The following is a 15,245-nucleotide window of genomic DNA, read 5'->3' on the forward strand; positions in this document are numbered from 1 at the left end:
ACCTTGGAGATGAGCTCATCGTGGTTGGCCAGGTGAGCCCTGCAGTGGATGCAGCTGTAGGTCCTGTGGCAGGAAGGCAGATATGCCTGGAAAGTCTTGGACCTTGTCATCTTCACCATTGGAGCCACGGAGCGCTGGCTGAAGTCGGGGGTGGCCCAGGAGGCGCTCCCGCAGGAGGGGTCGCACGGGAAACAGCGGAACACGCAGGTAAAGGCCGTGGCTTGGCTGGGATGGGGTGTGTGGGGCAGGCTCCACACGCTGGTGATGCTCCAGACGAAGGGATTTGGGCACTGGAAGCAGGGGATTGCACGGAAACCTGCGGTGGAAAGCAGACACAACACTCAGCTCGCAGCCCACAAGGGGATTTAGGGCTGGATTTAGGAGACAGGAGCGATGCCCGGGGATTAGATCAGCAGCACAGCTCTTTATTCACTTGCTGGCTGCCCTCACACCTCCCTGCTGCTCTTATCTGCACCATTCTTCCAGCACTTGTGACTCTGGAAGTGCCTGCAGAGGAGTGGAGGTGATTCCCACCCAGCCAGGGAGAAAGTGGGGAGCAGAGCCAGCCCCCTGTCCCCTGCCTGACTCACTGCTGTGACACCCCATGGGAAAAATGAGAGCTGGACCTGGGTTTTCTAAGGCCATGAGTCACCAAACCAGTTTTTCTCTCCATTCTGCCCTACTTTCCCCATGGGAAATGCAGGATTCCTTCATTACACTCTCCTTTAGAAATCCCTGTAAGCTCTGAAGGCAGAAGCTGCTCTATAAACTGCACTCCAGTATTTTATTTTTTTAACCTGAACATCTGACAGCAGCCAAAGCAAGGCACAGCCTCTGAAGACTACTCCTGATAGCAAGAGACAGTTAAAAACCCCATTCAGGATGGAAACACCATTTTACACTCCAACATCTGACAGCACCTGCAAGGCAGCTCAAGTCTGGGTCTCTTTTTGTTGGCAGGAATGGAGTTTTCAGATCCCACACCTACAAAAGTCTTACAGCTACAAGTGTTCCTTTTGAGGATGGAAAGGCACAAAGGAAGCAGAAGCAGCTTCCCTCCCTCCCTCCCGGATCCACGGCGTGCATGCGCGCTCTGCAAATTAATCATGAACTCTGGCTGCTCCTCCCAGGAGGATTTTCCTTGCCATAAAACATGTGATTCTGCTCAGTTTCTGAGCCTGCACTTTGTGGGTCAAACGTGGAACAACACCAGCTTCACCCCCAAAATAAAGAAAACAAGGAATAACATCTCAGGCATCCAGGAGAACCCTGCTCCAACACTTCCCCAAGCCTTGCCAGGGTTGGGAAAGCAGATTCAAGGTATCCAAGCCATGGACATTGTCCCAGAGGGTCCAGAGCTCTGTCCAGCCTGGCTTGGACACCTCCAGGGATGGGGCAGCCTGTGCCAGGCCTCCCCACCCTCACAGGGAAGGATTTTTGGGTGATCCCTACCCCAAAGCTCCTGTCTATCAGTGTGAAGCCATTCACACAGAGCTCAACAGGAGGCAGAATCCTGTAAAACAACAGGAGACCAAATTTTTTTTCCTTTTTTGTTTTTTCTGAAATATTTTTCTTCTGCTCTCCAGGAGGCAGCTCCCTCACAGTCAAATGGGGAAAAAAAAAGCATCTTTGCTCATCAGGCAAACTGCTGATAAAGCATCTCCATCATGATCATAGCAGTCAGCACTTCCACAGCAGTGCTCATTCCTAAAGCTTTTTGCAAATACCAACTAATCAGATTAACCTTTTCCAATTTAAGTTACAGCCACAGCTGAGCAGGACCCCTCCTGACACAGAAGGATCCATTTCCCAGCTTGTGAGGAGCTCACCCTTCTCCTGTCCAGTCCAAATGAGGTTTTGCCAGGGATTTACCTGCCCACTTGATAAGGACTGGGCACTGTTTGCTCCACAGCTGCAGCTCTGGATTTCAGCAAGATTTGTCTTTTACACTCATCAGAGAAGGAAGATAAATCAGTCTTCACCTGTATCCTGCCCCAGTTCTTTGTGTGCACCAGAATTTTGTCAGAACTGAGTTCTGCATTAGTCAGCATTGTTTTCCCATCCAAGGTGAGAAGCACTCAAGGACAGCAGCCTAAATTAGCAACAGGGCAGAAACCAGATGTAAACCAAAGCAGAAAATCCTCATTTTCAGCTGCTACAAAACCATCCCCAAATTCCAGGGCCCAGATTGAGCAGCTGATGTGTTTTATCCCAGAATCTGCAATCTGTGAGGCTCCAGGGAAGCAGTGGCAATCACTTCAGCTGATTCCTGAATGAAAACCCAGATTGTGCCTAAACTTGTAATGAAATAGTGCAGCCCCCTCTCACCTCCACTTCAGCATGGATCAGTAAAATAATCAATCACCACTTTTAGCACCTCCATCCTGCCATGGCAAACCTTCCCTTCCCCATGAGAAGGTAATCCCCAGGCACCCCCAGAGCCCAGTGCAGAGATAAATAAACCCCAACCAGAACAATATCCCAGCAATCCTTTAATTTGCTGCTTGCTGACCCCTCTGTCCAGACCTGCTAAGCATCAATGCTCCAGAACAATGAATAAAGCAGGAAATCCTACAGCTGCATTTGTCTGACAGAGCAATGAACACACACACAGGAATTATCTGCTGCACACAGCTTTCTGCAAAAGCAGCTCATGAGCATTCATTTATTTGACCTCATAACACATTGAACATCAGCAAAAAGCATTTGACCTTTTAAAAGCAGACCAAAAAAAAAATATTCAGGCGAGATGGTATCAGAGGAACTGCAATTCCTGTTCTCAGGGCTGTGCTGAGAAGGCAAACTCCATCTCTCTGCTTCAGGCAGGGCAGAGAATAAAGGTTTGTGAGCCAAGATCTTGGTGGGAAGCCTTGTTAAGAAAATATCTTGAATAAAAACTTCAGATAAGCTCAGCTATAATTCATCAAGGCACCACTTGGACACAGTCTGACCACACGTGCATTGTCTACCAAGAGCTCTGTCCTCACCAGTGTGGGAGAGGAGGTAAAACCTACAGGAAATGCATTCTGACATTCTACAAGCACAGCCAGCAGCTTCTAAAGACCAATTTCTGTCTTAAATACAATTTTGAAATGTATTCAGTGGCTCCCAGCAATGCAAAACCCAACCCCGTGGATTTTTCATGTCCTAATGACAACTACATTTGAATTAAGAGACAATTACCAGCTAACAGTGCATTTGTTCTGCTGCAGAACAAAGGCACCAGGATGAATTTGGGCTGTGCCTCTGGTTTTCAGAAATGATGAGCTCATGTTCATCAGCATCCCAGGCAGTGGGCAGCAGTGGAGTCATTGCACTCACTTTAAACAAGAACAAAAGAAGGTTTGTCCACTTTATCATCATGCCCAGCACTGTCAGAGAGATGAGTATCTGTCACCACCACCAGCATCCATTATTGTTCTTTTCTCATTCAAGAGAAATTTATCTCTGGGATGCACTCACTCAATTCAATGGAAGAGGAATTTGTGCCTATTAATTAATGCCCACCAAGTCAGAAAGCTGATTTAGACAAAAGGAAGGGATTCTAAAGAAAAGAAAAAACTTGCAACATCATTTATTGTGGGTTATCAGTGGGAAAATCAGCTGAGTGTTTTGCTTGCCTGCCCTGGGTGTGCTGGGCTGTCCTGCTGAGCTCTGAGCAGGTATCAGCTTCCTGATGGAAAAACCACCACACACATTTTGCCATTTGGGCAACTTTGGTTCAGAATCCACCCTCCACCTGTGGGTGTCCAACACCCACTTCCCACACAAAGCTCTCAGCAATTCAGGAAACACAAAAAAAGGGGAGGAAGTCTGTGCCAAGCACTTGCCAGACAAGGCCACTGCACGTACAAGCCCATATGCCAGGGAACAAAACCATCACACTCAAGCCTGATTTTGAATAAAATCCATTTGCAATGCAGCTCAGATGCAAATGTTCGTCGTGGCAGGACAAACAACAGGTTTGTTTGGGCTGAGAGTTTGTTGGGTTTTTTTTAATGATTTATTCAATTTTAAGATAAACTTCAGCCTGTGAAATACTTATTAGAATATAGCAAATGCTACAGAAAGCTGCTTGCAGCAGCTCTGAAATAATCCAGATATTTGGAAACCCAACCTTTCTCCTTTGGTGGGTCTCTTTCATTGATACAGAAAGAATCTGAGATGTGCTGATTCCCAGAGCAAGGAGAACACAAGAGGAATTGGGTTTGGAGAGTTTTCTGTGCCTAAGCTGGCTTGCTCCAGGCTCTGAGCAGGATTCTAAGAAAATTCTCGAGGTAAATACAGCCATTTACCAGGGTTTTCTTGACAAAAAACTGCCTTAACATTCCTTAATGCAGCTTGGAGGAAGGCTGGTCTCTAATTGGAGCTGGGGTTTGATGCCCTGCTCTGCTTCCCTATGGAACAGGAGTTACCAGAGGCAGGTGTTGGACACTCAGGGACACCTGGCACTGCTAAAGGAGCATTTCATACTCAGGTGGTGACAAAATATCCTGGTTTGGGGCAGTTCTGGAGACCCACAGCTCTGGGAAAGATGCAGCAGATCGTCTGAAGGTGGGAGGGAGGGTGGGATGTACCTTGAGGAAGGATGAACATCCTGAGTTTAACCAGGGAACAACACAAGGGGAAGCCAAGAAAGGAGCTGAAACAGCAGATGGGTGAACACAATGTGCTTCACTCCTTCAGCATCAAGTTTCTGAAATGCACCAGTTTCAAACCCTGCCTGAGGTGACACTGCAAAGAGCTCAGCACTGACTCCTCAGCGTCCTTCTCCAACACCTCAGCCCATCCTCCAAACCCTGCAAGCAGGAAAAGAACATGAGAAAAGGTGGAAAACAGCCAGCAGGAACCCTCTGCACTGACTTTTATCGGCTGCATGGACATAACCACAACACAAATAATAACATTTAACCGGGTGCCTCCTAGCAAGTGAGATCTCTTCATCACCGTGAGGAAGCACTCACTTCACGGGGAAAAGGGGATGGAGGGACGGATGAGGGCGATGCTGACGGCAAACAGCACTGCAGACACCTGCCAGGAAAGGCACCACTAGAGGGCATGGGGAAGAGCTGCAGCAGGAGGCAATCCCAGCCTGAGCTGCCGGCCCCAGGGAAGCCGGGACGGGCAGGGCGCCAGCCCTGCTGCACCTGCCGGGCTCCACACTGCACGGCCAGCCCGGCAGAACAACCCGGCAGAACAACCCGGCACCAAGCCCGGCACCAGGCCCGGCACCAGGCCCGGCACCAGGCCCGGCACCAGGCCCGGCACCAGGCCCGGCAGAACAACCCGGCACCAGCCCCGGCACCAAGCCCGGCACCAGGCCCGGCACCAGGCCCGGCACCAGGCCCGGCAGAACAACCCGGCACCAGCCCCGGCACCAAGCCCGGCACCAGGCCCGGCACCAGCCCCGGCACCAGGCCCGGCACCAGCCCCGGCACCAGCCCCGGCACCAGCCCCGGCACCAGGCCCGGCACCAGCCCCGGCACCAGCCCCGGCACCAGGCCCGGCACCAGCCCCGGCACCAGCCCCGGCACCAAGCCCGGCACCGCTGCCAGCCTGGCTCTGGGAATCACCTCGCAAAGATCATCACTCTGTGCCTATCACAATTGTTCTGGTCAAAAATAGATAAATAGATACAGCACCCCACAGCAAACCCCCCCTCCCCGGGTGTCTCTGATAGACAGGCTTCCCCTAAAGGGCACCTGCAAAGTACAGGGAAATGAGGTGAAACCGAAAAGGAACAAAGAGCAAATTTTAAAACTCGCTTCAGGTTAGAATTTTTGTTTAAGTCTGTGTAGCTTTGTCACTGTAACCCAGTAAAAACCCATTAAACTTATTAAAAAACATTTTAAAATCCTTACTTTAGGTTCTGTCACTTTGGAGATTAAATCAAATTTAAAAGTTTCAATTATTAAAATAACCCACACCAGTGCGTTTTCAGGTTCTCAAATGCAAGAAGCAAGTTCAAAAGGCTCCTGCATTCCAAGCAGGAATCCTTGTGTGAATTACAGCACTCAGGCAGCTGGAAAGGGAAAGACCAGGTTAAAATAACTCAGTGAAGATCATGCAGAGGTGCTTCTTTCTGGCTCCTGACTACAGAGAGCAGGGGACAATGAGAATTTTCTGAGTTTCTTTACAGCCTAAGGCTGGGCTTGGAGCTTTCAGTGTCAGAACTGCTCACTCATCTCTCCCCACAACCCACAGCACCATCAGACAGCACTGGGAAGGCAGGGAAAGGAAACAATCCTGAATATTTTAATCAAAGCCTTTCCTTTCCAATTTCATCTCAAAAAGGCAGGGCACAAGCTAGGACAGACATCACCTGGCTCAATGGTTTATTACAGAAGGATTCTTTAAACCTTTTTTTTTATTATTTAAAGGTATTATTGAAAGATTATAATTTATTACTTTTTTCCAGGCCTGCCTCTGAAACGCCAGGAGCAGGGACTGCAGGATTCAGCCTCTCCAAGCAATGACTGACACCTCTGGCTGAATTCTCTTCCCACTCTCCCCAGTTGCCTGGCAGCGCTATCTTTGCAATGCAGAAGAGCCTGTGCTGCTGATAAGGAGCAGCAGGGCGAGATTACAGCTGTGAGCTGCCCACCTCCAGCTCCTTCCAGCCAGACCCGGGGCCCAGCTCCAGCAGAGGCCACTCCAGAGGTGCCGAGCACAGCAGGAGAAATCTCCTGGAGAAGCAGCGATGCCGAAGCAGGCGGCGCTTCCGTCTGCTCCCACCAGCAAATCCCACTCGTGCCACAAATAAAAGCTGCAGCCTGGGCTAATTTAACACACAAGTGACTCCATTTCCTCCTCTGCATTTTGCAAAGCCCCAGGAAGGGGTAAGAGCGCTGCAGCTGAATCAGCTGAGCTGCAGCTCCTCCGTTTCAGAGCCACCCCTGTGCTGGACAAAGCCAGGCTCAAGGTGAAGGTCACACCTGGGGCCCCAGACAAGGACTCTGCACACACTCACACAGACACAGTTCTACAGAATGAAACAAGACCCCTGCCTTCCTATTACAGCACCAAGGTGAACTAAAGGCAGAGAGGAAAAGCTCTTCCCATCCAAGTGATCATTTACTGACAAAATGGAAATGCTTTTCATCATCCCCACTTCTCAGCTTGATTTGCTTTAATTGCAAAACAGTCTGGCTGTCCAAATAAATCTCCCATCACTGCATTTTCTGTGGTGCTCCTCAGATCACTTTATTATCTCCCTCCCTAGGTATGACCAGGATTCAATTACCGGGGTCTGCAGGACAGATCATCCATTTCTCCCTGATAAAGCCAGGGAACACAGTGAGAACATTTATCTACTGCAAGGATCACTCCAATATCCTCAAAGACATTAAAGAAGGGTCTGCTAGAGCTGCCTGTCATGACTCACTACTACAAGCTCTCCTTGCCAAATTCCCAAGTTTTCACCTGCCCACAAACCCCACCTGTTCAGAGAGTTCTTCCCAGGAAATCTTTAACCCAGCCTTGCTCTGCCCAGCAGCTCATCTGCCACAAGACAGGCAGCAGCTTTATTTTCTACCCTGCTACATCTGAGTAAAGCTGAGGATAAAATGGTGAATCCTGACCCACCTCTGCCAGAAACACTTTTAATGCAACAGTTCCTGCTGCATCAACAAGGGACAAGCTCTGAGGCACCTCAGCCACAACCCCTCTCGCTCCCCTTTGGTGTGTCAAGGGGGCAAAGTCAGGTGAGCATTTAGAGCCTGGATCTTCACATGGCAGCTACTTTATAACCGAATCTGGTTTAAGAAGGTCAAGTCAGCTGTTGCCTTGCCAGGTTTTGTCATTAGTTCCTCCTGGATATCCTCTCAGCCTGCCAAGGCAGGTGAACTGACTCACCTGGCTCAGTTCTGTGACAGAACTGACGCATGGCTCAGCTGGGAGCTCCTGGGACTCTCCTGAAGATTTCATATTTCCCCACAGTTAATAATTAACCCCATCTCTTATTTTTGTTTGTGATGCTGGGCAGTCTGTTTTTAGAAACATCTTGCTCCAGCCGTATTTCATCAGTGAAACCTCAGAGGTTTCTTCTGGAGCTCCACGGCTGGGCCGTGCAATGCCCAGGTCACACCACGCTACGTTTTGTCCTCCTGGTGCCAATGTGAAACAGGAGAACTCTGCCTTCCCCCTCAGCACATCAAAAACTTCTCTGAAGGGCAAATTCAAAGCATCCTCAGCTTTTGGAACTTTCAGGAGCCTTTGCTCCACTGCGGGAGTTTTGTTTTGTGCAAGTCACAACAGCAGTGAAAAAAAAAAGGAGTCTAAAATGATATATTTTTGTGAGTTAGCAAAACAGCTCACATTTTAACATTTTCCACCTGAGCAGGTGTAAAAAAAACCAATCTCTAGATGGACCTGTTGGTGAGGAGACCGGAAGGCAGCTCCACCAGTCTGCATTCCCACAACTCCCAGTGACTCACAGAGCCCGGCACTATCATTTGTTAAAGCAAGAGTGAAGCAGGGATAATAGCTATTTACTAAAAACAGGGGAGCATGATTAGCTTTAATTAGCATTGTCAAGTGACTTGAGATTGTCAGGTGCGAGATGAGGGAGAACTAAGTCTCATTAATTATGTTATTTCCTGCAGCCTTAAGTGGCTTGGCCAGTCCAGTGAGGCTTCCAGAGCCAGAGCTGCTCCCCATGGCCAACACATCCCACAGCAGAGGGTGGAAAAGCTCCCAGGCAGGCTGGGAGATGTGGCTGTCCAGTAAAAGGTTGCAGAGAAGGAGAAGAATCAGGAACACTCAGTTTCTGTGCAGCAGGACAGCCACAGAGCCTAACAAACGGGGACAAAAAGGCAAAATGACATGGCAGAAAGCAGAGTGGGAGATAACCCACTGCCAAAATCCAGGGAGATAAGGACCAGGCATCAGTGGGGGTACAGGGAACAGGATTCAGGTCCAGGGTACAGCACCCCAGATAACTGTGGTTTTATTCTCCCCAAAAAGACAAACTACAAGAAATCCACATTCTCAACCAGCGTCACGCAGCCAACAGACACTGATTTAGCAGCTGAAGATCTGTACTAAAGAAATTAAAAATCTTTGGGTCAGAATAGCCCCTCTCTTCCATGGACTGGAAGGAAAAGGAAACCTGTCCTCAGCCTTTAGTTATTGTGGCTGGATCTGAAACACAAGACCTGCAAACAAACAGGCACAGAAAAGAGGGAACATCCTGAAGGACCAACCCACAGGTGTCTATCAAAGAGTGGAAAAAGACAGCTGTGTATCCTGGTTTCCAAGCAATGAACACACTCTGCTGCATCTTGGGCATCCTGATCAGCTTCAGAACAGCCCAGGGAACTGAACTCTCAATTTCCTCATTCCTGACTCCACTCTGTGATCCCTGTGCTCCAGCACTCCACAGCTGACCTCTAATGAAGACTCTGCTTAAGCTCAAGCAAACAAAGCTCTGCCAGCTAATGACCAAAGCCCAATGAAAGCCTGGCTTTATTGGTGTCTCTTCTGCCACAAATGCAGGCAAAGGCAAGGCTGTGATGCAAGAACAAGAAATAAATGGTTTTTTTACTACTCTGCAATCCCTGCAATGCTTTTGTAGTACCACAGCAGATGAAGGAGGTCCCAACTTTCTGAGCTGCCAACCAGGACCTACACCAGAGTGACCAGTTCCTTAATTAAATTCTCTCTCTCTCTCAGCAACAGGTTTCAATCCATGAGTCAAGGAGCCTTTGAGGGAATGTGGATTTACAGGTAGGGATGCTGTCTTCTTCAACACAACCCTGACTCAACCGCACGCACTGAGCAGCAAGGAAAGGAAATAATTTATTCACAATCTATGGATCCAGAGGACACGAGGGAGCTCAAGGACTGTTTTGCCAGTTATTCCAATCCTGGCACTGGGAAAGAGACACCTGCAAAGAAAGCTAAAATAATAAATAAATAAGAGAAGCACTTGACATCTCCATCAGATGAAAACAATGTCTCTGCCCTGCCTACAGCATTCCCAACCTCAGCTTCAAAGCCCAGCCCTCGCTTTTACACAGGAGGAAACAAGAGGAAGGAGGAAACAAGAGGAAGGAGGAAACAAGAACCAGGGATCCAGGGAGGAAAGGAGAACATCCCAACTCCCTGTTCCAGCACTGCTATTACACAGCAAACCATGTTTACAAGGAACCAGAGGCGTGGATCCAACACGATGAGATCTTGAGTAGAATCAGAGGGAGCGCTCTGCGAGGATGAAGTCACAGAACACATCCTTTCCAGGCAGAATCCTCTCACGGATTACAAGGCAAGCTCCCCTCAGTATCTGCTTGTTTACAACCCTCTCACTCAGCACAGGCCTCCCTGCACTGCCCAGCTTTAAGGAACCATAAACGCATTAGGAAAAATCCTTATCGGGAGCCGGGAGCAGGCGCTGAGGGAGGCAGGGCAGGTGCTGAGCCCCGTCCCGCCCTTGCCCAGCTGCATGCGAGGAACACTGCTCTGACAGGCCTTGCTCTGGCTGTTTTCTAAGACAGGAAAAGGTGAGGACAGAGCCACTCCAGTAAATTGCAGGCTAAGGCTGCGAGGATTCCACTTCTTTTCAAATCCTACCCCGTTCAAATCACATTTTAAACAGGACCATTTCAAATCAGCTGGACTTCAAAAACCAGCATTAAAACCTGAAGCTATGGACCCAGGGCTACTTCTGTCACCTCCAACTTTTCTGGATCAAACCTAGAAGTCTCTATGGAGACGCAGAACCCCGTTACCATTTCACCCTCAGCCCTGGCCCCTCGGCGGAGCTCTGCAGAAGAGGAAGCTGCTACACCCTTATCAGGGGAGACAGCAGCAGCACAGAGCAGCTGGGCAGGAGCACAGAGCAGCCGAGCAGCCCCGGGAGGGCATCCCCAGGCTGCCCCGCAATCCCTGCGCCCCCCCGGGCACGATGATGGCAGCAGAGCCACGGCCGGGGCTCCAGGGGCTCGCAGCAGCGCTGGCACACGGAGCCGCCTGCCCGGAGCCCCCGGGGAAGCTGCGGCAGCTCCGCGGGGTCACGGCCCGAGCCCCCCGCACGGCCGGTGCCACCCGCGGGCTCAGGGCTTGCGGTGCGTTCACCGCCACAGCCGGATGGGTGGCGAGGCACGACCACCTCTGCTACTCCTCCTCCTCCTCTTCCTCGCCCGGTGTTTCCTCGCGGCTCCCCGGCCCAGTGGCACCGAGCCCATCCCGGCCGGACCTGTTGCCCCCCGCCTCCATCCCCGGCCCGGCCGCGCACACAAAGGCCGCCGCTCGCCCAGCCCGGCTCTCCCACCGCCAGCACCGGCGGCTCCCCCATCTCCGCCAGAGGCCGTGGTGGAGCCCCCCGGGGATGCTCCGCGGGATCCGCGCGGCCGCGGGCCGGGTGCAGGGGGGGATGCGGGGACACACGGACACAGACGCGGCTGTGGCGCAGCTGCGCGCGGCCGCCCAGCCCCGGCCCCGCCGCGGGCGGGCCGGGACGCTTCTCCTCGGCGGCCGCTCGCCCCTCACGCCCTCACGCTCTCCGTGCCGCCCTCACTCACCGCGGCCGCACCGAGCGCGTCCCGGCGCGGACCGAGCGCGGCGGCCGCCGACGCGCACAGAGCCCGCAGCGCCTCCCCCGTCCACCGCCTGCTCCCTCCCCCTTATACCCTGCCCGCGCTGAGCGACATCGACTCCAACCAATCAGCGCCCGCCGGCACATAGCAACACGCTGAGGATTGGCTGCTGCCGGCCGCAGCCCATTTCTGCCCAGCCATTCAGGACGCGGCGCTCCCGCCCCTCCCGCGCGCACCGGCGGGCCCGCACGCAGCGGCTGCGGCGGGCGCAGCCAATGGGAGCGCGGCTCGCGCGGCTGCAGCCAATGGGAGCGCGGCTCGCCCGGCCGCACAACAAACACGGCGCGGGCTCTTAAAGGCGCCGCGCCTCCCGCGGGGATGCGCGCAGGATGCGCGGCCCCGGGGGGCCCGGGTTTCGGGGTCACGGCGCAGGGAAAGGGGCGGCTGCGGTCACTGGCCCATGGCTGTGCGGTATTTCCGTCTTTCCCCGCGCAGGTAATTAGCGCGCGTTAATGAACGGCCGTAATTAGCGGTGTCTGGTGCGCGGGGTGGGCGCTGGGGTTGCCCCCGCGGGTGGGGGAGCAGCGGCAGAGCAGAGACACAAAATGCACGAATTGAACCCCAAAATCCACCAGTACTAACCCCAAAATTCACCAATATTAACCCCCCAAATCCACCAATATTAAGCCCAAAATCTACCAGCGCTAACCCCAAAATCCATCAATATTAACCCCAAAATCCACCAGTACTGATCTCAAAATTCATCATTATTAACCCCAAAAATCATTGTTATTAACCCCAAAATCCACCAATATTAACACCAAAAAGTACCAGTACTAACCTCAAAATTCACCAATAATAACCCCCAAAATCCACCAATACTAAGCTCAAAGTTCATCAATATTAACGCCATAAGCCACCAGTACTTACCCCAAAATCCACCAATATTAATCCCAAAATCCACCAGTACTAACTCAAACATTCTTAATATTGACCCCAAAATCCACCAATATTAACCCCAAGCCCCACCAGTACTAACCCCAAAACTCACCAATATTAACCCCCAAAATTCACCAATATTAACCCCCAAACTCACCAATACCAAGCCAGCTTCTCCAGCAGGCCTCAGGGCTAACGGCAGAACTGAGGATATTCCCTATTTCTCCTGGAAATCTCCATCCATGAATTTTTCCAGCAGATTTGTGCCCCAGCAGCTGCAGGCGTGCTCACACCCTCAGCAAACCCCAATTAAATCCATGCCCTCAAAGCTCTGTAATTAACACAGCAGCACCCAGAGCTCAGGTCAGCTGAAGGCTTCTCCCTGTTTTTAATTCCCTAATAACAATAATTCAGTGTATAAAGTACAGGTTTAATAATCCTAGAAGGGTTTGGGGTGGAGGAGACCTTAAAATCCATCCCATTCCACCCCTGACATGGGCAGGGACTCTTCCCATCGGCCCCTGGACATTTCCAATATTAAAAATATTTAAAATTTTCTATCTGTCCATTTGTCACATCCATGATTAAACTTCTGCACCTTCAGGGCTGAAATATATTTGTTTTATGAGATTATTTTTGTTCTAACGTTCTCTTGCTTAAGGAAATTCTTAATGATATTTGATTGCAGAATTTTTAATTGGTAATAAGAGCAATATTCTGGTTCAAGTGTTAAATACATGGAATAATAAGGCAATATTTCCATTAATTCTGATAATTTTTGTGGGTAAAACAACATCCTAGCTCATGCTAGAAATTATTTTCCTTCCACACAAGCCAAGCCCAGCCCTGTGATCACATCACTGAAGCAGCAGGGTGAGGAATCCCACAACCAGATTTTCAACAGTAAATGACATTTTTGTCACCCCCTGTGCACAATTTAAACATGCTGCTAACAAAGATTCAAACACCAGGCTGGTTAGCAGCTTTTAAATACACCCAATAAAGAGGAAAATTGCTATTTTTTTTTTTTTAATTTAATTGTGTTATCTTTAGACAGCTGCTTTGAAAACTCACTTGAAGCTTCTTCTTTTCTCAGGTAACCTCCTGCCTTCCCCATCCTGCAGCAAAGAGCAAACCCCAGATCTTCAGCCTCTCTCCCCAGTGCTAAAAACTCTGAATTTAACAGATCTGGACGAGGTTGTCAGCAGGAAGTGGTGACAGAATTTACTTGAACTTGAAATCACCCAGAAACCGCAAGAAACCATCAGCAAAACAAATTTACATCATCAAAGAAGGGAATTTCTTCTTTTCACCCCAGAATTTTTCAGTACATTGTTATTTACAAGGTGAACATCAATATTGTTTATATAGAAAGGTTTCTGTTGTTTATTGCTTTACAGTGATGAGAAATTGGAATTATATTGCTTTAATTCAGCATCATTGTGGAGATCTGGGGGCTCACACAGCTTGGAGGCTGTAGTAAAATATCATCATAAAAAAGCCAAAATTTATTCTTTATGCTTTGTGATTTATAAAAATTAGAAGGTTTTTGGGGTTAACAATGTTTTATAAGGAGAATTTCACTCACTTTTGTAAAATAAAACACTGGTTGATTTAAAACTTAAATTTTAATTTAAGTTTTAAATTTAAAACTACTTATTAAAGCTTTAAATCCCATTTTCACATTTGATTCTGGGTTAGTTTGGTTGCAAACTTTGCAAGCACAGCTTGAGCAGCACCATGAAAACTCTGCTGGGCTGAGCTTTAGGGAAGCCTATTTCAAATTGAAAAAAAATAAATCTGAATTTTGGCTCTACAATAATTCCAACTTAGCTTTCAACTGAACACTAAGCAGGCTTTTTAACCTCACTATTTGCAAACACTCATTTTTTGGAGCCTGAGCAGCACAGCTCCTGTTTTTGCCCTGCTCGGTGTCTGATATCAGTTTAAACCTTAATTACCATTTAAACAAGCAAAGCCCAACTGCTCCAGCATCGCTGCCTGGGGGAAACTTTTGTCAGGCAATTCTGAGAGGGGAGAAAATACCAGATCACCCACGGAGGTATTGCCTCAGCCTTGGGAATCAAGTGCGTGTTTGGAGCTGATAAAATCTCCGTTTCTCGGCATTCCTGGATTTTATTTACAGCAGGTGCTAATGGCCTTGGAACCAAGATATCTCCCCTGCTATTGCCTTTTTTCTCTATTTGGGAATAGCCTTTTTTCTCTAAAATGGGAATATCTGCAATTTTTGATGCAGAGGCATCCTTCAATGTTCCCATCATTAACAGAAGTAGGTTTTGGGGGTTATTTTCCCAATTTCACTATTTTTGCTCCAACAAAAAAACCCCCAAAATCACCAAGCCATGACAGTGCAGCTGTCAAACCACGCCAAGAGCTGATGCCCCACGTTCCTTTCTGCAGCAATAATGCAGATTTTCCATGGGATTTCCATAGATGGATGGTAAAATCTGGGACTGAGGGAGCATCTCCCCGGGATGCAGCCCCGCAGTGCGGGCTCCCCAGCCCGGCCATGGCTGGGGATGATGATGATGATGATGATGATGGAGCCCTCGGGAAATGCAGCGGGAACGCGCGGGCTCTGGCGGCCTCCCGCGGCAGCAGCCAGCAGGGACAGCCCCAGGTATTTCCTACCCAAATTCAGCCCTGCTGCTATGGGAATTTCAGGGGGAAGCCAATATTTAAAAAAATTTTAAAAATATATAAAATAAATATTATATATATATATAATAGGTATAACTATATATAATTATA

The 15,245-nt window shown here is 49.5% G+C and overlaps 1 protein-coding gene and 1 long non-coding RNA gene across 2 annotated transcripts in view; one reads left to right on the forward strand and one right to left on the reverse strand.

The window, feature by feature from the left end:
• The window catches only part of YPEL2 (yippee like 2), a 34,041-nt gene extending 22,431 nt beyond the window's left edge, over window positions 1-11,610 (reverse strand). The window contains exons 1-2 of the mRNA XM_071447965.1: window positions 11,520-11,610; window positions 3-316 (exon numbers count right to left, since the gene is read on the reverse strand). Of these exons, the coding sequence (XP_071304066.1) occupies window positions 3-119 (117 nt within the window). The 5' untranslated portion in view covers window positions 120-316; window positions 11,520-11,610. The remainder of the gene's footprint in view (window positions 1-2; window positions 317-11,519) is intronic.
• Window positions 11,611-11,855: 245 nt separating this feature from the next.
• LOC139600047 (uncharacterized) lies at window positions 11,856-14,278 on the forward strand. The gene is made up of 2 exons (XR_011682403.1): window positions 11,856-12,029; window positions 13,570-14,278. It is a non-coding gene; the product is annotated as an uncharacterized lncRNA (long non-coding RNA).
• The last annotated feature ends 967 nt before the right edge of the window (window positions 14,279-15,245 follow it).

This window comes from Agelaius tricolor, unplaced genomic scaffold (genome assembly GCF_023055355.1).
Source record: "Agelaius tricolor isolate 1412-34295 unplaced genomic scaffold, bAgeTri1.0.p SCAF_25, whole genome shotgun sequence".
In the NCBI taxonomy this organism is placed as follows: Eukaryota; Metazoa; Chordata; class Aves; order Passeriformes; family Icteridae; genus Agelaius; species Agelaius tricolor.